Below are 21,875 nucleotides of genomic sequence, written 5' to 3' on the forward strand. Positions count from 1 at the left end.
GTGAGACGATCAGCAGGAATAGAAGAGAACTTCACCAGAGGCGCAGGAACTGTAGTAACTACTACAGACAGCCAGGAGTGAGCAATGATGCTTAGGCATGGACATCATTGTACTGACTTCCGGTCTTGCCCGGCAAGTAAGTACTTAAGGAGTGAGCTGTGCGGCGATTGGATAGCCGTTTGACAGGAGGTGGAGCCGCACAGTACAGGTTGCAGGATCCCTAAAGATGGGATCTGCAGCGGAGGCAATAGAAACCAGCCGGCGGTGAGTGTGCGCAGCTGCGCAGTTGCCGGCGTTTCCAGCCAGAGGCCTAACCAGGCACAGACACACATGACGGCTCACGTCTCACGCCACCTATGCCCTGTATGGCACCGGAGCACACAGCACCACTGTCACCACGCGGTACAAGGAACAGGAGCGGAGGTGAGCGCCAGGGTAGGCGACACGCTGATGCAGGACCCAGGGCTAGGCACAGCACAGAGGAACTGGGTAGCAGCCATGGTGGTCGTGACACCATCATTGTTATCTGGAAATTCATCCTTGTTATTTAATATTATTTTGCCTGTCTTTTCCTCAAAGAAGTATTTGAGTCCCTGTATGACATATTTTATTAAACCAGCTCGTTTTAACCCTACTTCTGCTGCCTCGTCTCCAGTCCCTGAACACCACCCGACCCCATCAGAACCTTTAACCGTGACAGTTTGCACTGACCCGATGGAGTCGGGTGAAAATCAGGGATCTTTGGCAGATGTATTGCAAGGCATCATGGTCCGCCTGGAAAAGTTGGAGTCCTCACAGCGGCAAGTGGCGCAATTACTACAAACGCTGACTTCTCCACCAGCTGCTCCTCCAGTTGCTGCAGCAACATCATAAGCGCCTTCAGGAGGTTCCTCTGCCACGCTGCCAGTCGGGTCTATTATTCCTCCTCATCTGCATCTGCCAACCCCCAGCAAATACGATGGGTCTCCTAAAGGATGTCTCGGGTTCTTGAATCAGTGCGATTCACTTCACTCTCCAACCATCCAACTTCCCAACTGCCAAGGCACGAGTGGCCTACATCGTCTCACTCCTCTCTGGTCCAGCCCTGGATTGGGTTTTGCCTCTGTGGGAACGAGCAGATCCTCTGCTGAATAATTATGACGATTTTATCACTTCCTTCCGGCGAATCTTTGATGAACCAGGTCGAGTATCATCTGCAGCTACAGAGATTCTGAGAATTCATCAAGGTAGCAGACCAGTGGGTCAATATGTTGTGCAATTCCAGACGCTAGCATCTGAGTTAGGATGGAATGAAGAGGCTCTCGTCTCTGCTTTCTGGAATGGCCTAGCCGGTCGCCTCAAGGATGAATTGGCCACCCGTGATACACCTTCCACCCTGACTGATCTAATCTCCTTGTGCAATAAAGTTGATCTGCAGCTTCAAGAGCGACAACTGGAGAGAGCTCGTTCTGATCGCTTCGACCTCGTCCCTCCCCTGCTGTTACTCCTCCTGTAAAAAGTGGATCGTCTACTGCTTCTGCCACAGAAGAATCAATGCATGTAAACCGGTCTCGTATTTCCCTCGAAGAAAAGAACCGACGACGTTGAGACAATCTTTGTATGTACGGTGTCTCTTCCTCCCATCTCCTGGCCTCTTGTCCACTCCGTCCGGGAAACGACCGCTCCTAATCCCCACGAGGGAGGTTAGATTAGGAGTGTTATTGCTATCTCCCTCTACCATAGACTCTACCATTTCTGTTACGCCGAGTACCCCTCAGGGACAGACGTCCTTCCAGGCCCTGCTAGACTCAGGCGCAGCGGGAAACTTCATTTCGGCCGATATCGCTGCACAGCTCTCCATACCCCTCCAGCCATTAGAGCAGCCTTTGGTCCTGACAGCCGTTGACGGTAGCCACATCTCCAGCGGTCAAATTACCTCTCAGACTGTACCAGTTAGGGATGCCAATCCCGGGGCATTTTTTCAATCCCGGAAATCGGGATTGAAAAATGCTCGATCCCGGGATTGGCATCCTTAAAAGAAAACCACCCCCCCTCCCCCATGTTGCCTTACTTTAAGTGGGGCAGGCAACAGCGGAATGGAGGCAGGCTGTGGGTGTGATGCCAGAGGGAGGTCAGGGTGTCACTACACTGTGCAGCCGGGAGAAGTCAGGCGGGGAGCGGGTTCAGTGCTGCAGCCTGCGCAGCGTGACCCATAGGTCACACTGCGCAGTCCGCAGCGCTGCACCTACAGTGTCACAACTCACTCGCCGTCTGACCTCTCCCTGCCGCTCAGTCATCATGCCTTGTCCTGGTCACAGCGGCGAGTTCAGCGAACAGCCTCCAGTAATTGTACAGAGCGACGGCGGTGCGGGGGCGTGTTCGGTTGGCTGCACAGTGTGACGCGCAGCGTGACCTCTGACCACATCACGCTGCACGTCTGAGCTGCACAGCCGGCGCAGGACTCAGAAGCAGCCGGGCAGCATCTGAGCAAGTGCTCAGACGCTGCTCAGCATTAAACTAATCTAATCCCGAAATCCCGGGATTTGAATGTCCAATCCCGGGATTCAAATCCCGGCAATATTGGGGCCAAATCCCGGGATCCCGCCGATCCCGATCCCGGGATTGGCCACCCTAGTACCAGTACATCTTCAAGTTGGAGCGCTGCTCAGGGAGGATTGTATTTGAAACGCATTGGTGTGAAGGGAGGAAGCAGACAGTTTGGACCCATACGGACCTCTTCCATCAGGTCACTACAGTCCTTGTTTTCCCACTCAGTCCGGGTGAGAGGGAGGCATTGTTGCTGTTTTGGGTCTCCTGTTGTATACTCCCATCTTTTAAACTTTGATGTTTTACATCTGGAATTTTTTAATAAATATTTTTGCTGGAAGACTACCTGGTTGTGATCTCACACTTGACTGATCCATCCTGATGCAAAAGAAACCCTGATGCGAACATAGGGAATATATCCCAGGTCAGTACTGTCCATTGAGAGTGTGTGAGGTGCCTCATTTGATTGGAGTTAAAGATACCTTGATGCGCACATAGGGATTAGTTCCCAGGTCAGTTACATTAAACATCAGTAATTTGTTGGGCTGTCTTTTGAAGATCGTTATGTGCCCATAGGGACCAACACCAAGGTCAGTGTGGTTCCTTTAGTTCAAGCTTCAGAATCCTGGTACCATCGGTGATTCACATTTAGAATTGGGTTTATACACAAAGAATTAGCAGCGCTCTTATTTAATGACGAGTGAATACCACTTAAATTGATATATTTTAATAATAAAAGTAGATGCTCATTAAATACTTAGATTGCACCTTAGTGCAAGATAACAAAATGTACATATAAAAAGTGCACAATGACATAAAAACACACAGCATTAAAAAGTTATACCAATAAATTGGCTTTATAGCCAGATCTCACGTGGGGAGATGAGTCCAAATGAGGGTTTCAATGTGACCTGAACTGTCCACACTATGATAGTCCCAAAAGGTGAGTGGAGTCCAAATAATGCGGCAATGAGTACTCCTGTGTACCAAACGAGGGAGTGGCTGTTTGTTGTAAGCCTGACCTACAACCTCGTGGTGAATTTGTATCCAAATGGACATGAAGATGAGCCGATGACTTCCAAATTTTGGGGACCCGGTGGTCAGAGTAATAAGCAGGTGTAAAATTGGATGTCTCCCCAGATCTGTAGCAACACAGTACCACCAACGCATTTCACTGGGCTACGCCAGCTTTATCAAGGTGTCCTGCATGGTGTTCTGGGCTTGTATTTATACCCAAGATCCTTTGTGGTTCATTAGCATAAATTATTGGTTCACTCTAACCTCTATTGAATAAAAACACAAATTTCTACAGGGTACACGTAATGTATTTTATGGAATTGCATGCAAATGGCATGCGATATTGGTGACTTGCTTTGAAACAACATCCGTGTGCGCTCGCCACGCTTCGTGCTCGGTGGCTCACCACGCTATATAAAATCAACTCCACGCCCTAGTGGATAGTGGGGTAATGAAAGACATGCCCAGTAGAGTGCGCTGTTTTCATGGCGCAGTACAGCATAATGATAGACACCTCCGTAAATAATATACCATGTGAAAGTTTCCAGCATTAGTAAAGGTTAGCATGGATTCCATATTTACACAGTAGCAATCTGTACCAATGACATGTATAACTGATCATATCTCCTCCTGCGAATTTAATCCAAGAACTCTTTCCCTAAAGTAAGTAATCTTTCCCTAAAGTAAGGACAAAATCTGTAATGGGAAGTTGGACAAAATCTATAGTGTGAAGTTCTCTTATAAAGAAAGTTGATTGGCCAGCTTTCTTTATCCACTGTATTTGTACCTTTGTAAACGAGCGTTACAGAGTACTGTACAGTATGTGTGAATTACTGTATACAGTATTAGAGAAGACACCAATGACATGTACAGGCATGCGCTGTACTGTTTAGGAAAAGTGACATCTGGTGGTCAATGAGTGTAATTGCATGTTACATTTACAACATTTGGTAGTGTTGGTTTGATAATTCATCCCTTAATTCCATTAGAACCCTAGCATGAATCCCGTTCGGACCTGGGGATTTGTTTTAATTTTGACTAAGGTCAAGATGGCTCGTCGCAATTGTTGTACCTGACAGTTCCACTTTAGGCTCCTCCCTATTAAACACTGATAAGAAAAATGGGTACTTATGTAGTATCTGGGCGTCCGATTTTTTGATTGTATGCCTTAAGTTAAGGCATACAATCAGATGCGATGCGATATCGCATCGCATACGACCATATCGCATGCGATGGGATGCGATGCCCCGATTTTTCCATAGGATTCAATGTTAAAATGGACTGAGTCCATTTTAACATGGAATTCAATGGAAAAAAGGGGTCCTTTTCATACCCCTACTATCCAAGTGGGCATGGAGTTGGATATAAACCTGTGGCGAGCGTAGCGAGCCACCGAGCCCGAATCGTGGCGAGCGAAGCGAGCCGCGCGAGGGGACGGTATTCTGTGTACGCTCGCCACGCTTCGGGCTCGGTGGCTTGCTACGCTCGCCACAGGTTTATATCCAACTCCATGCCCACTTGGATAGTAGGGGTATGAAAAGGACCCCTTTTCCCATTGAATTCCATGTTAAAATGGACTCAGTCCATTTTAACATTGATTCCTATGGAAAAATCGCATCGCATCCGATTTGGTCGCATGCGATGCGATGTGCCCGATCCGACCCGATTTCTAAATCGGGCGCCCAGATACTACATAAGTACCGAAAAATGTATTCATCAGTTCTGCTTTGTCCTTATCCTCAGTACATCTATTTCCATTGAAGTTGACTATGGGGCCTATGTTCTCTTTTATTATTCTTTTACTATTTATGTATTTTAAGAACTTCTTGAGATTGGTTTTTACTCTCCATGGCTATTCTCTCTTCATTTTCCCTTTGATACTGTAGCTCATTTACAAATTGTATTTAATTCTTTGCATTTAATGAACTCACTCACTATTTCCATTAGCCTTATCAATTTTAAATCCCCTTCTCTTATTGTTTATTGCTGTCCTTACATTTTTGTCCAACCATAGTGGTATTTTCCTATTTATTTTAACCTTATTGACTTTTGGTATATATTAAGGGGGATATTCAATCACTGGCAAACATCTCCCGTCGGGGGAGATGGCCGCTGGGCCCTATTTAATGCTGTTTTCCTCGACAGCATTGAGCAGGGGATCTCGCAGAATGAGCCTGACTTCACAAGCAGTCAGGCTCATTCTGCTGAGGACAGCCGGGAATTGCCGAGCTCACGGCCGCAGTTCGACTATTCCTGGCCACTTCTCGCGGCCACGCCCCCTACTTGCCCCGCGGCAGACGGGACATTGAATCCTGCCTGCTTGTTCTCGATTGAGCTGACCAAGAACGAAACTGGGTCACGGTTGTCGAGCCAGCTCGAGAGCCGTGACCCCCAGATTGAATACCCTCCTAAGTCGTTTGTGTTTCAAGCAAATGTTTTAGGATTTCTCACATTTCCTCTGCATTTTACTCCTCAAATAATGCTTCCCACTAAATTTCTTTTACAGATTCCCTGAATAAATCAAAGTTCGCTTTCCTAAAATTCTGTATTTCCGACGGTCCCGTATGTTGATGTTTACGAAAAAAGATTTCCAGTGAGACCATGTTGTGGTCAATGCTTTGCAGGTGTTCTATTACTTTGGTATTTGATATTAGATCTATATTACAGTATTTGTTAATACTAATCCAATAATGCCCCTTTACGAGTCGGAATTTAAACAGATTGTGTTATAAAATGATCCTTAAGTATTTTTAGGAATCCCCCACTTTTTGCTGATGTACTGGTCTCATTTGTCCAGTGAATGTGTGGAAAATTAAAGTCCCTCAAAATTATTACCTGCAACTGATCTGCCAACTTCTTGATTTGGTCTAAAAGTAGTCCCTCATCCATTTCATTAATGTTAGGTCTGTAACATACCTTATTAGAAGTTTGTTTGATATTTGATTTTTTGTTATTATCGGTTATCTCTGCCCAAACAGCTGCAGTATTATCCTACAGTCCCCAAGCTCATTTCCTTTCTATGTGGTTTCAAATCTGTTCTTACATAAAAGCCCCCCCCCCCCCCCCCTTTTAATCCAGTCTTTTCTGAAAACAAGAATTTGGTACAAACCGATAATTCCTTTTCTCCAAGTTCACAGGGGACACTGAATGCCGCAAACGCTGGGGATAGAGTGGGTGCTAGAAGGAGTCTTAGGAAACTGTGCCGGAGAGGAGACAGAGACCAGGAATCTCCTACAGAGAGGAGGAAAGGACAGGAAGACAATAGAACATCCATGCTACTGCCAATCACAACAACTTACCCAATGTATCAGCGCTGGGTGGGCGCTCAGTGTCCCCTGTGAACTTGAAGAAAAGGAATTATTGGTAAGTACCAAATTCTTGTTTTCTCCTTCCTTCACAGGAGACACTTAATGCTGCTTACGCTGGGGACGTCCCAAAGCTACCCCCAGGGGTGGGAGAGCGCTGAGGACCTTGCAAAACCACTCGGCCAAACATTGACGCTGCAGATGCGAAGGTATCAAACCTGTAAAACTGAATGAAAGTTTGAGAGCTGGACCATGTGGCCGCTCTACACAATTGCGTCATAGAAACCCCCCTGGCCGCAGCCCATGATGGACTTACTGATCGCGAGTGAGCTGAAACGGACAAGGGAGGCCTAACATCCGATGATAAATAAGCCTGCTTTATGTTTAGGCAAATCCAACGCGCTAGTGTCTGTTTTGACGCTGGCCAGCCTTTTTTATTCGCATCATACAAGATGAAGAGAGCGTCCATTTTTCGAATGGTCGCTGTTCTATCAACGTAAACAAGTAAAGCTCTTACCCCATCTAAAGAGCATGAGTCGCCTGACAGCTTAGGGACCACAATGGGTTGATTCATGTGGTAAGCTGACACTACCTTAGGCAAGAAAATGTCAGATTACACTCACCGATAATTCCTTTTCTTCTTAGAGACCATGGCAGCCTTCACATTGGGATTTCATCCCTTCTCCTTGTAATTAGACAGGTTACTTTTTTCCCAGGGACCTCCCCTTCCGGTATAAATCCCTGCTCCTCCCAACCCCTGGTGTCTTTTCGAGTTCTCCTTCCATATTCCTGGGGAAAAAAAGAACACAAAGGGAGGGCAAATAATGGCTGCCATGGTCTCTAAGAAGAAAAGGAATTATCGGTGAGTATAATCCGACATTTTCTTCTACGATCCCATGGCAGCCTTCACATTGGGAAATATAAAAGCTATAATAAAAAGGGAGGGACAAAATGCATGTTCTGAAAGATTTAATTATCAAACACACTATGCAAAACTTGACCCCCAAACTGGGTTCTGGATACATCTAACTCATAATGCCTTGAAAAGGTATGAATTGATGTCCGAGTGGCAGCATCACACAGATCCTTGATTGATGCCTTCGCCTTCAAAGCCCAGGATGTTGCAGTAGCCCTAGTGGAGTTTGCCGTTACGATTGCCGGAACTTCTCTGCATTCCAATTTGTACGTAAAAGATGTAACTTCTCTCAACCATCTTGCAATGGTTTGCTTGATAGGTGTCAGCCCTTTTCTAGCTCCTTCTGGAATCACAAAAAGGCTTCTCGATTTCCTAACGTCTTCCATCCTCTGTAGATAAATGGTAATGCTTCTTACTACATCTAACTTGAGTAACGACTCTTCTTCCTCATCTTTAGGATTAGGATAAAACATGGGTAAAGAAATCTCTTGTTGGAGATGGAATTCAGAGATGACTTTTGGGACAAAATGTGGATTTGTTCTCAGAACTATTCTTCCTGGTAGTATTTTTAAGTAAGGCTCTTCTGCCCAGAAGGCTTGTAACTCACTCACTCTTCTTGCAGTTGTTATGGCAACTAAAAACAATCGTAGATTACATCATTCCCAGAAGCTTCACCAAATCTCTTAAGATCACACTTTTCTCCTTAAAACTGAGATGGCTAGTTCTCTTATCTTCATACATTTTTCTTCTGACAGAGAAATGTTGAACTCCATAGAATCTATCATCACTCCAAGAAACTTTATTCTTTGTGTGGGATTTAACTGGCTCTTTTCTAGGTTCACCAGCCAACCGCGAGACTGTAGGTATTTCAGCACAATCTGAAGGTGGTCCTTTAAAGTTTGCTCGGATGAAGCCACTATGAGAATGTCTTCCAGATAAGGCCAAAGAAGAACCCCCTTCTTCCTGAGATTTGCTATTAATGTTATCAAAACCTTTGTGAACACTCTCGGGAAAGAGGCTAGACCAAAAGGTAGGCATGTGAATTGGAAGTGTTTCGCTTTCATTGAAAACCTGAGAAATCTTCGGTGTCTGGGGTGAATTGGAACATGATAATAGGCGTCCTTTAAATCTAGAGACACCATGAAGTCTCTTCTTATTCCTGCTGTAATTGTCTTCATGGTTTCCATGCGAAACTTTTTCACCTCCAGAAATTGATTCAAACGCCTCAGGTCTATAATTGTTCTGAATCCTCCTGTACTTTTTTCCACCAGGAAAAGATTGGAATAAAAACCTTTCATTCTTTGATTTAATGGAACAGGTTCTACTGCCTTGGTAAGTAGTAGATTGACTAGAATCTTTTTCAACTCTTTGCCTTCTAGCATAGACCTTGGCTTTCTTCATTCCATAAAATAGTCTCTGATGGGTATTTGTGCAAACTCCAGCAGATAACCTTCTGAAATTATGTTCTGTACCCATTTATCCTGGACTGAATTTTCCCATATGCTGGAAAACTGTAATAGGCGAGCTCCCACTGGGGGGAATGGCTGAACGTCATTGTCTACCACTTCTTCTGAAGATCTGACGAAAGGACTGACGTGAGGAGGTGAATGTACCTATTTGATTATATGGCCTACCCGGCCTATATGATTTAGCTTCTTTAAATGCTTGTCTGGAGTTTGTAGGATACTGAAATCGATTCTTCTTATCATGAGGTAACTTCAGGGATTTGCCTCCAGTAAGTCTGTGAATTAGCGCGTCTAGTTTAGTCCCAAATAAAAATGCACCTTCAAATGGCAATGACACCAACCGGTTCTTTGAATTGGAATCAGCGGACCAGGGTCTTAACCACAGCGCTCTTCTTGTAGCCACTCCGGCTGACATAGCTCTGGCTGCAAATGTTGTGACGTCTAGTGAGGCTTCACATAAAAATTCAACTGATTTTTGAATTTCTAAATTTTTTTAAATATATTGTCTAGAAACCTTCTCCTCTATCAGTGTGAAGTGTAGTACACCACATTCTTAGAGCTCTGGATACAGACACTGTTGATACTCCCGACTTTAGGGATACTGCTGTGGAGAAATGTAACTTCCTTAAGGAATTCTCCATTCTCCGATCCATTGGATCCTTAAATGAGGCCCCGTCCTCCAATGGCAGTGTGTTACGAGATGTTACTTCTGCCACAGCTGCATCTATTTTTGGCAACTCATCATCTTTGATAGGATACATCCGATCCACTCGGAACAATTTACCCTGTTTTTTCTCCAAATTTGACCATTCTTTATTAATGACTTCCTTAATAATACGGTGTACAGGAAAGGATCTATCCTCAAATAATACATCCGCATCTTCCACTGGTGTCACTGGATCTTTATAATTCATGGTCTTATATATATTCTTCAAAATGAATTCAACTGTATCAAAATTAAATGCTCTAGTATCTTCCGTAAATTTCACCAGGCTCATCAGAGGATTCCTCTGATGAGCCTGGTGAAATTACGGAAGATACTAGAGCATTTAATTTCGATACAGTTGCACATCAGCTGTATCATCAGAGGAATTGGCATCATCATATGAAAGCCCTGCTTGGTCTCTAGATCTCTTAGACCCTTGCAGTTCCATAAATTCATCTTTGGAAACAAAATACTGCTTCATCCATTCCATCACGTCCTTTAACATTTTACAGTAGACTGACTGTCACTGCTTAAAGGCTTTAGTTTACATTGCTCACATAGGGTCTTGCCCTGTACAGAGTCAAACTTCTTGTCACAAGCCATGCAGCATAAACTCAGCAGAGTGCGCCTGAGAAGTGTGCTGGTTCAGGAAATACGTTTATGTGCAATGCATTCTGGAGGCTGTAGTCCCCTTGCAGCGGAAGAGCTCAGAAAACCGCCACGCCGGACGGAAGTTGCCTTCGGCGCTATGCATCCTGGTCAGTGTAGTCCAATATATGCTAACAGAAGCAGAACGCCGCGTCCTGAAGCCGCCAGCACGAACCAGGTACATCTAATTCTATGGAGACTTATAGATAACATGCTCCTGTATAGATCACATGGACAGTACTCCATAAGAGCCACGCTTCCATGCTGCTATTCCCCAAATTGACCCCTGTATCTAAGAAGTGAGCCCAAAATAAAGTAACCTCTCTTGCCTCAAACTACACAAGGAGACAGGAAAAAAGACACCAGGGGTTGGGAGGAGCAGGGATTTATACCAGAAGGGGAGGTCCCTGGGAAAAAAAGTAACCTGTCTAATTACAAGGAGAAGAGATGTAATCCAATGTGAAGGCTGCCATGGGATCGTAGAAGAAATCTAGCTATGTTCTTAGCTCTGCTCTGTCCTCGTGAAATATCAAATATGGAGAACAACAGGAGAGCGCACTAAGCTCTGAAACTCTTCTGGCTGATGCCAAGGCAAGGAGAAAAACGATCTTCCAGGAAAGTAGCCGCAGATCACCCGATTCAAGTGGTTCAAAGGTGGATGATTGAAGAAAAGAAAGAAACAAAGGAAGATCCCATGGTTCCGTAGGGGCCAACCCCGGGGGTAGAATACAGAAAACACCTTTTAGAAAAGTTTGAACCTCCGGGATTAAAGCCAAAGTGACACCAAGCGACATAAGCCTTCCCTATTCTATGGTAGTGTACAGACGTTACTTCTTTCCTTGCCGTCAACATTGTTGGAATGACCTCAACTGGTATGCCCCACTTCCTTAATAGGGTGTTTTTAGCAGCCACGCCGTTAAATGTAACTGCGGTAAATCGGGGAAAGTAAATGGTCCTTGAAGAAGGAGGTCTTCCTGAAGAGGAAGCTGCCATGGCTCGTCTGCAAGAAGATGCTGAAGATCTGTATACCATGCTCGACGCGGCCAATCCGGAGCCACCAGGATGATCATAGTGGACTCCCTCCTGATCCGTTTGAGTAGCCGTGGAATGAGAGGAAACGGCGGGAATAGGTAGGCAAGTTTGTAAGGCCACGGAGCTGACAAGGCGTCCACAGAAGCCGCTGCTGGATCCCTGGTGAGGGAACAATAAACCGATAGTTTGTGGTTCAATCTGGAGGCCATCAGATCAATTTGGGGAAGGCCCGATCGCTGCGTGATCTTGTGAAATACAGATGGGTGCAATACCCATTCTCCAGGATAGAGTTCCTGGATTCTGAGGTAGTCCGCCTCCCAGTTCTCCACTCCGGGAATGAAAATTGCAGAGAAAGCCCTTGCATAACGCTCTGCCCATTGCAAAATAGGTTTTACTTCCCTCATTGCCCTTCGGCTCCGGGTGCCCCCTTAGTTCCTGATATATGCCACCGCCGTGGCATTGTCCAATTGTACTCTGATGGCTCGTCCCTTGAGAAGATGAGTGGCCTGCATCAAAGCTAATCGAATAGCTCGTAGTTCCAGCACATTGATGGACATTCGGGACTCCTGGGCTGACCACCGGCCTTGAAACTGGTGGTCTAAAGCCACAGTGCCCCATCCTCTGAGACTGGCGTCTGTTGTAAGAATGGTCCAGTTCTGATCTGCAAAACCAATACCTTCCAATAAATTTGCTGTGTTGAGCCACCAGGAGAGACAACCGTGTCTGAGGTGCTAACCGCACCAATTGATTCAAATGTAGATGGGACCCTGTCCACTGAGACAGTAGATCCAGCTGAAAAGTCCGTAAATGAAAGCGTCCGAAATATACGGCTTCGAATGATGCCACCATCTTTCCTAGCAGCCTGATACACAGGTGGGCCGACACCTGTTGTAGTTGGAGTATCTTCCTGACCATATCCTGCAAGGACAGGATTGTCTAAAGGAAGGCAAACTCTGTTTTGCACTGTGTCCAGGATAAGGCCCAGAAATATCAGTCTCTAGGATGGAACCAACTGTGATTACTTGAAGTTTAAAATTCAGCTGTGCGGGACAAGAAACTGAGAAGTCTGGAACGCATCCCTTCTGAGCTGCTCCACTGAACTTGCCTTCAGTAAGAGGTCGTCTAGATAGGGGATCACTGTGATTTCCTGCTTGCGAAGAGCCTCCACCATACAAGCCATTGTCTTTGTGAACACATGAGGAGCCGAAGAAAGGCCAAATGACAAGCCATGAAACTGAAAGTGTAGATTCTGGACTGCGAACCTCTGAAACCTTTGGTCTTGTTCCCAAATGGGAACGTGCAAATAGGCGTCTTTTATGTCAAGAGAAATTAGAAACTCCAATGGCTCCAAACTTGCAATTACCGACCGAATGGATTCCATCTTGAATTTTTGGTATAGAATGTAATTGTTTAGCACCTTCAGATTCAGTATTGGGCGTAGAGATCCGTCTGATTTCTGAACCACAAAGAGGTTTGAATAAAAACCTAGACCGTGCTGGTTTGGTGGAACCGGGATGATAACCCTGGACTGTAGAAGGGTCTGAATTGCCTTCTGAATTCCCTCTCTCTTTGCAAGCTCCACTGGAAGCCCTGTAGTGAAAAACCGATTTGGTGGAGGGAAAGCAAATTCCAAGGCGTATCCTCGAATCATGATATTTCGAACCCAATTGTCCCTGCAAGTCTGAAGCCATTGTTCTTGAAACGCCTGTAAACAATCCCCCACCCTGGGGTCCCCCAGGTGGGCTGGAAGCCCATCATGCCAAGAGCTTGTCTGCTGGCTTGTTTATGGGATGGCGAGAGGCCGCTGTGGAAGACCAGGCAAAAGAGGACATGGCTCTGCCTCTGCCTGAGGCCGAAGCGCCTCTGGTTTTTCCCCTAAAGGACCGAAAGGAGGGACCAGATAAAGACCTCTTCAGAGGAAGTGAAGCTGAGGGAAGAAAGGTGGACTTTCCCCCCGTAGCCTGGGCGATTAACTTGTCTAGCTCCTGGCCAAACAAAAAAGCAAAAGGCAAAGCCTCCACTGCCTTTTTTATTTCGGCTTCGGCCTGCAAAAGGCCTATAGCAGCCCATACACGCTGCGATGCCGGGCTGTGCGTTCAGTGCTTAGAGGTGCGCGCTCCCGCGGCACCTCATCGCACAGTACAAAAAGTAATGAATTGCATTGCATGCACAACCCATGCACATGCAATGCAATGTGATGTGATCTGTGATCTTTAAGCCCACAACGCACTCCCGTATCGGGGCGTGTATGGGCGTCTTGCTGATATAGAAGAAGCTGAGATCTTTGCTGCTAACTCAGCTGAATCCCTGGCTGCTTCTCCTAGATAAGTAGCAGATTCCTTAATATGTTCAGCCAAAGGAATTAGTTCTGGCCTTGGCCGATTTGATTGAAGGCCATTGGACCAATTCCTCTGCCCACACTTCTACTGCCCTGTTAACCCACGAGCCAACAAGGAAAGGGCGGATAAGCACCCCCGCAGTGGTATAAATCGATTTGAGAGTAGCCCCCAACCGACTGTCTCAAAGGGCTCCTTCAACGCCACTGCCGTAGGTACGGGCAAAGTCGTCTTTTTTGATAAATGGGAAACTGACATATCAGCTGGGGGGGGGGGGGGTGTTTCCCACTTAAACCCGCGAGTCCTGTGGAAACGGATAATAAACATTGAAACGTTTTGGCATCTGCAAATTTTTATCAGGTGTCTTCCACGCTTTTAGTAGAGAAGATTCCAGCTCCTCTGAAAATGGAAAGGTAATTGATCACTTTACCTTCCTACTAAACAAAGATACTTGTGCATGGGAATCATCCTCCTCAATATTCAAAGTTATCTTAACTGCTGAGACAAGGGCCTCAATAACCTGCAGCTCCCCTGAATCCTGATCCTCTACTACCTGTATATCAGGGTCTGGATCCTGCAAATAGACATCAAGGGCTACTTGTAATTGTACCTCCTCCTCCTCCTCCTCGTCATCCCCCTCAGACAGGTGGTGGAACAGAGGAGGCAAAACACTCTTCTTTGGCAAGCCTAGTAAAGGCGCCATTTGGTGTGCCTTTGGCACCTGGACAGTTTTTACCAGATAATCCACAAACTGGACCGGAGCCCTGGCCCATGAGGGTTCAGCTGACGAGACAGAAGCCATGTGATTATAAAACCTCTCTCTGTCTCTGCCATTTCAGCTGTAAAAGCTGACATCATTGATGCCATATCCACCGCAGGTGTTTCTGACCCTGCTGGAGTTCTTTCAGCACCTGGTGACTCTGTGTAACAAAGTTCACACAGATTTACCCCCTTTTTATGCTGGGTAAACTGGGTTTCACAGCACTTACATATAAAAAGCTTATGTGAGCCCTTAGAAGAGGTACCCTTGGAAGACATACTGACAAAACCAACCACACTGCAGGTAAAGAAAAATAGGAATGCACAAGAAAAAGACAGGCAGATAGGGGAGAGGAGCCTTCTGTCCCACAATGAGCACAAACCCCACCAAACACCAGACCCGCAGCACTCACAGTTTTGCGTTGTGGAATTAGAGCAGGTCCTGGAGCACCTCAAGAGCCGTCCAGTCTCTGAAGCTGCCTCGTGGGGTAAGATGGCGCCTGGGTTCAGTGCAGTAGCCTCTTCCGGGTTAGATGTCCGGGCTGGCTACGAGTGCCTTGTCAGCGCGCGAACATTTAAAAGGCAGCGTTTCTTGCCGGTCAGTGCTACTCTGACCGGCGCCACAGCGCTATCGCCAAAAACCTCCCTGAGCGGTGTGGCTGTCAGCTGCGGGACCCGAAGCAAGCCGTGTGTGGCTGCGACGGTGACCCTTCAGCGCGGTGGCACTGATGGCTGCGGTCCAGAGGATTAACGCAAGCAGTGTCGACTGAACTCTTCAGGGGATCCAACGATGCAGGCAGACAGCGGCTCCCTGTCTGCCTGTCAATAAAAAAAATGCAAACGTGTAAAAAAATATAAAAAATTATAAAGCCTCCTAAGGACACCCAGTTCCAGGGAGCCGACTCCTCCGGCACTTTTCTAAGACTGAGGTCTGGGAGGGGGGATATAGGGGATGAGCCTGTCACACTCCAAAAATAATTAAAGTGTCGACTCCTAACGCCCACTCAATCCCCAGCGTAAGCAGCATTCAGTGTCCCCTGTGAAGGAAGGAGAAAAGGGTATATCCCTCCATGTTTATAGCCCAATCGTGTGACTAGTTACACCATGTTTCCGTTATCCCAATTATATCATAGTCAACCCATGTGACCAGGGTTTCTAATCCCCCAATTTTGCCTGCCAACGTTTCTACTTCTTTTTTACCCTTTTAGGGTCTGTTTTAAGGTATGTTTTTGTTCTTGATGTGCTACTGACTTCTTACTAGATCTAGTTTTCCCAACCCCCTATTTCTCCCTCCATTATCATATTTAACCGTTCCCCTCTATTCTGGCTGTCTATGGATCTTCTAGCAACAGGTTCCTTTTTTCTTCCTATAAGCCAAAATACAATGCATGAGTAGACTGTACTAATTAATTTGATATATGACACACTGTGTGTGACGGAGTCTCTGAATCTGTATTTGATTTTTTTTTTCCAATACAAGTTTTGTTCTGCTTTGTTGATCACACACTATATACAAAGTGTCATGTCAAATTAATCAGCCCATTCTGTTCATGCATCCTAATCGCATGTGTTGCACAGGTTATGGAGGCTCATGCCAAGCATCTTGCGCAGTATGGCGTATTGAGGATAGATGTAGGAGAATGCATGTGTACTTGGCTGCTTTGTATTATTCCATGATTATCCCCTTTGCTTAAATAAACTACCATCAGCTTTATATACGTGGATCTTATCAGGTTACATGGCATTTTCTCTAGAATAAAACAGACTGTTGGGGATTATATTTAATTTACTGCTAGAAATTAAAATTGTATAAATCACAAATAATCCAAATTTACCTCTCTGAGGTGAAATGTTTGGCATTGTGTTCACATTTGTTATCTTTTGTTCTCTGTTCTCAGACATTACAGCACCCCCCCCCCCCCCCCCCCCCCCCCAAAAAAAATATAAAAAAAATCAACGAGCTAGCAAATTTAGCAGTGGTCATGGTTATTAAATAAAATCCAGTTTGCACTTACCGTTTATGTTGAAGAGGCTACTAGTTAAACTATTACAAATCCTTCACTCACCAGATTAACCGTATCAAAGACTTGGACTTCTCCGATGGATGCACTCCCAGGATAAGCCAGATAGCAGTTATCTCCATTTATAGACAGTGCACATAGACCTTTAAAAACAAGGATACCAAAGCTGAAAGCCACATTATAGTATTTATTTGTTAAGAATTGTTTGTAACATGGACATCAGGGTGGCTCTCCATCTGCAGATTAAATACATGCATCATAAACCAATATTAAAAAAAAAAACATTGAACAAACCTGCAAAGAGAAAAAACACCCCAAAGTAAAGAGACATATTATGGCAGGCAGAATTGACTTATATCAAAAATAATATCAAAGTAGTACAGCGAAATAAGAATATAGTAAGAAAATCTAACATAGGCATGTTAATGGTATTATTACTAACAAAAAATGATAACATCCCAAGTACCCGTAGGCCCCATACGGGCACAGCGAAACATACGAATCAGAAGGAATAAATGGATCAGATAGAAACGTTCCCGCTATAGCCAACTAATGCCTTATTAACTGAAAAAAAATCACCAAATTAAAATACATGAAAAACACAACACAAAATAAATTTCAATCCAGAGTAAATGAGTAGTCTGGCCATTCAAGGATAATACAACAAAGAAATGTCACTACCCTCATATAGCGTACCCCCCAAAATAGAGGATAATCCAACAAATAATTAACCAGGGCATTAGAGCAATGACCCTAAACTAGGATAGACAAGGCCAAGCTTTCCCTCAATAAATACATTGAGCAGATAGTACTCAAAGGTAAAAATAAAAATACTCGATACTCGATACATAACAAAAGAGAAAAATCTGAATACAGAAGTTATAACCCCGCAACCATCTTTTATTTATCGTAGAGCACCGTCTCTAAAAAACCATCTTGTACTAAGTAATACAGAGGTTGAAATTAGACATAGTGAGCGCACAAACGGATTTCATCGTTTTGGCTCATGTCTAAAGTGCAAGACGGTAAAAAGTAAAGAGAAAGCTTACACATTTTAATGTTAAGGGTAATGACTACAAGATTTGTAATTTTATAACATGCCACTCTAAAAACATTATATATTTATTGGAATGTTCATGTGGGATGTTTTATGTGGGGAGAACATCGAGGCAACTAAAAGTACGTATGGCGGAACACGTCTATAATATAAGGAAGGGGTTATTGACCCATACAGTGCCAGCACATTTCAAAACCCACCGTGAGTCAAAAGAAACCAATATTGTTAATTTCTGGGGTATCCAACAAATTACATCAAAGTGGAAAACCAGAGATATTGAGAAAAGACTCGCACAAAATTAAATGAGGTGGATTCACCGTTTGGGCACTCTTGTTCCAAAGGGGCTCAACGGTGATTTTGAGCTTAAGCACTTTCTTACGTGAGCCTCTGTGTTTTATTGTTTTTACATAAAATGACATTTTTTTCTCTCTCCTTCTTTGCACTTTTTCTGGTTCAGATACTGGTTGGGTGTATGTGACCTGGGCAACAGGGATGCTGTATAAGCATCGGTGTTCTCAGGGATGCATGCACCCGGCAAGGGAAATAATATCTTTGTAAGCAATTTTGTGGTTCTCGTATACGTTTTTAATTAAACTCTTTTATAATTATTTAATAAGATTTTTTTAAAGTATTTTTATTAAATTGTTTTTGATATAGATTTATATCTATATAATTTTTTATTAGGTAATTAACCTTATTGCCGACACTAAGATCCACAAACCTGCACTGTAAATTGATGTAAATATGATTTACATATTATTGATTCATTGCATTTCGTATCTAGATGGCTTAGTGCACTATATCAAGCACTTTTGAATGGGTGGAACGCAAAAACCCGGAACTTCCGGGTATTTGGAACGCACCGCCATCTTGGAAATGGGAATGCGCATGCGCAAACAGCGGCAGGTGCCGCAGATGAACACAAATAATCAAGCGCATAAATACGTGCCTGTGGGTGAATCCTAGCTATGCCATTGAAAAAGGTGACTACCGAAACGCGTTTACGCTAACTAGGACTTGTGGACCCTCATAGCTGGATTGCCTGGATGCTCCCTTCAGTTTCCTGAGCCTGACCTTTCCGGAGGGTCAGTGAACTGAATACCATCACCTTCAGGGACAGATCAGCGGCTCCTGGTTCCAGCTTTGCCTTTGGGTTACCACTTATGTTTTTACTTGTCTTCCATATGTGAGTGTTATTTTAGATTAAAAGGGGATTTATATCAATTGATCTGCACTATCGCTTGCTTTCTCTTGATTTTCCATATATCACACTTTGGAAAGAAGAGTTGCTGTTTGGCCAGAGGGATACCTTGAATGCTCTATAATAAACAGCTTGCTTGTGAGTGCACACCTGCATTTATTTACTGCTCCATCTGTAAAACAGTCTGCACTTAATTGTGGTGTTTTTTTCTTGGCCGAATGCTTGCTTTATGGGCTGCATAAAGCCAAGTCTCTTTATACAGATTTCATATATGTTGACTTGAAAATTAAGGAAACTCCTTAAAGGGACAGTAATATTTTTTCATTTGTGTGTGTTTTCCACATGGTGATATTGGGGAGCGCTTTATTGACTGTATACTTACTTCTAACAAAAAAAAAACATCTATTAAGCAAGGTAGAAAAATTTATATACATTACAACAATACAGTATCTGTCATGTCAAATCTATGTTAGCACGCTGACTCTGTAGCAGATCTTAATGCATTAAGTCCAGGCGACCACTGCTGGTCAACAGAGGATATACCTGTTAGTAGGAGAAAATGAAAATTACAAAGCTAACATGTAATCACGTTGCCATTCTATAAAAAGGCATTTAACCCTAGGCTCTCATTTAACCCAAAGGAGAGTGTCTTCAACTCGTGTATCCACTTACACTCCAGTTGAAGAAGTTTTCTCGCTCGATCATCTCCCCTAACATTAGGGGGTACATGATCAATAATTTGGTACCTGAGAGAACTCAGAGTGCCTGGCTTCCATAAAGTGTCGGGCCACGGGCTGTTCACTGTTGCCCTTTTCAGTTGCCAATTTTATCGCACTGCGATGTGCAGCCATGCGCTCTTTAAAAGTTCTCTCAGTCTTGCCCACATAGAATTTACTGCAGGGACAAGTGATAAGATATACTAGAAAAGATGAACTGCAAGTTAGATAGTATTTGATTGGAATAGATTTACCTGACATAGGATGTTTGAACGAGCTACCGCTTATCAGGTAGCTACATGTCACGCAGTTAGGACACTTGAAGCGACCCATTCTGCGTGGAACAATGACACCTCTTGTGTTAGATTTATCAGTGACATCGGCCTTAACCAATATATCTCTGAGATTTCTACCCCGAGAGAAAACAAAAAACAACACAAAAAGCAGCGCTCACAATCAATGATGAGTGAATCAGATTTCGAAAAAATTATATAGGCAATTTATTAAAAAACAATATTAAAAAAATACATATATAGCAGCATTTTCATAACATGTGAATGGATCATACGCAGATGTTATGGTGTACACTGATAGAAAAAAATTATGAATGAATAAACATGAAAAATGTTTTAAAAGCAGTAAAAGGTGACCAGATCTCACGTGTATAGGAATATCCCCATCCGGGGTGGAGGAATGATGGAACCCGCACTGTCCACACTAGGTAGTAGTCCCAATATTGTGATGGAGTCCAATGAACGGCGATTTTTAATCCTGTAGGCACACCGAGGGAGTGGCTGATGTTATGTGAGCCTACCTTCAACCTCGTGGCCGGGTGTCCAGGTTAATTGAAAGGTTGAATTAAGCCGTAGATTTCCAATGCTTGTTTGGGAAATGTGGTGGTCAGACGATTGAGCAGGTGAAGCCTCCAAAGTATTATCCAGGATCTGGCACCAGCAATGCCAACGTGTTTCGCTGTCCAAACGTCAGCTTTATCAAGGCATACTGCTGTATGATCTGGGCCTGTATTTATACCCAATGCATTATGGGATTAATTTGCATAATTATCTGATTCACTAATTTTCCTGATACAATATTCAACAGAATTCATTTATTACCTGATGGAGACAGACCATAAAAATATCCTATACTTTTACCATATAAAAAAACGCATTATTTTACATAGAAAGAACAATATAACTAGATGTGACCTTTGGGAATTAATTCCGGGTCGTCTTAGTGACCTCATCTTATGCTAATTTTGACCTCAGCTCACGTAACATGGTCAAAGGAGGAAGATTAATCAATTACATCACGTCAATTCTCATGCCCTTAGTGTAGATATCTTTTATTTCAGATCATAGAATTTTAGCCATAGTTATCAGTACGGATTGTTGTCAATGATCCCAGTATTATTACACATAAAACATCCCACATGTATAAGATGTCCCCATTAATCAGGGTTTAAACCGGAAATAATTCCACTATTGTTGCATTAATCCCCCTGGCAACGTCCCCATTCCACCGGAAGTGACGTTCCATTATAGATATCACTGATTTCTTAACATTATATAACTGTCAATCTATACATATACACGCTCATATGTCTTGTTATGTTACTATTTCTATTATTTATATCGTTGCTTTTGGCGTGTCATATAGTTTTCTGTTAGTCCTGACACGAGTGGCATCAGGGACTCGTGGGACGACAGTACCCATAGTCCTTTACTGCGCCGGAAGTGACGTTCCGTCTTCTCCTCTCGGTATCCTCAAGTGCCGCTTCCAATGAAGTGACTGTGTTCATACTGCAAACCCGAGTATGACGGACTTCATAAACTACGGTGCCCATAATGCACCGGTGTTACCGGAAATGACGTTACGTTCATCACTCATTATCATTCTTCACATACATATAATACATTTACCATAATATATAGTTAAATTCTGTATTTAAACGTCTTTTAGGATTATGTTATTATTACCTCCATCCCATACTTAATGTGCATTTTCTACCGATCACATGTTAATACAATTTGGTTTATAGACTACTGGGCTGCAGGACTACAGGTCCCATACTGCTCTCTGACACCATGGATATAGTATGCTTCGGTTAGACTCTTCCGGCTAAATCCCTATAAATAATGGATCAGTTATATATGTAGTCTATCCTCT

General features: G+C 43.9%; 1 protein-coding gene across 7 annotated transcripts in view; it reads right to left on the minus strand.

The window, feature by feature from the left end:
• WIPI2 (WD repeat domain, phosphoinositide interacting 2) overlaps positions 1-21,875 on the minus strand; it is a 474,144-nt gene that overhangs the window by 267,596 nt on the left and 184,673 nt on the right. For all 7 annotated transcript variants that reach the window (XM_083153525.1, XM_083153522.1, XM_083153524.1 and 4 more), the window contains exon 5: positions 16,778-16,875. In XM_083153525.1, coding sequence (XP_083009651.1) covers positions 16,778-16,875 — 98 coding nt within the window. The remainder of the gene's footprint in view (positions 1-16,777; positions 16,876-21,875) is intronic.

This window comes from Crinia signifera, chromosome 7 (assembly GCF_055691185.1).
Source record: "Crinia signifera chromosome 7, ASM5569118v1, whole genome shotgun sequence".
Classification (NCBI taxonomy): domain Eukaryota; kingdom Metazoa; phylum Chordata; class Amphibia; order Anura; family Myobatrachidae; genus Crinia; species Crinia signifera.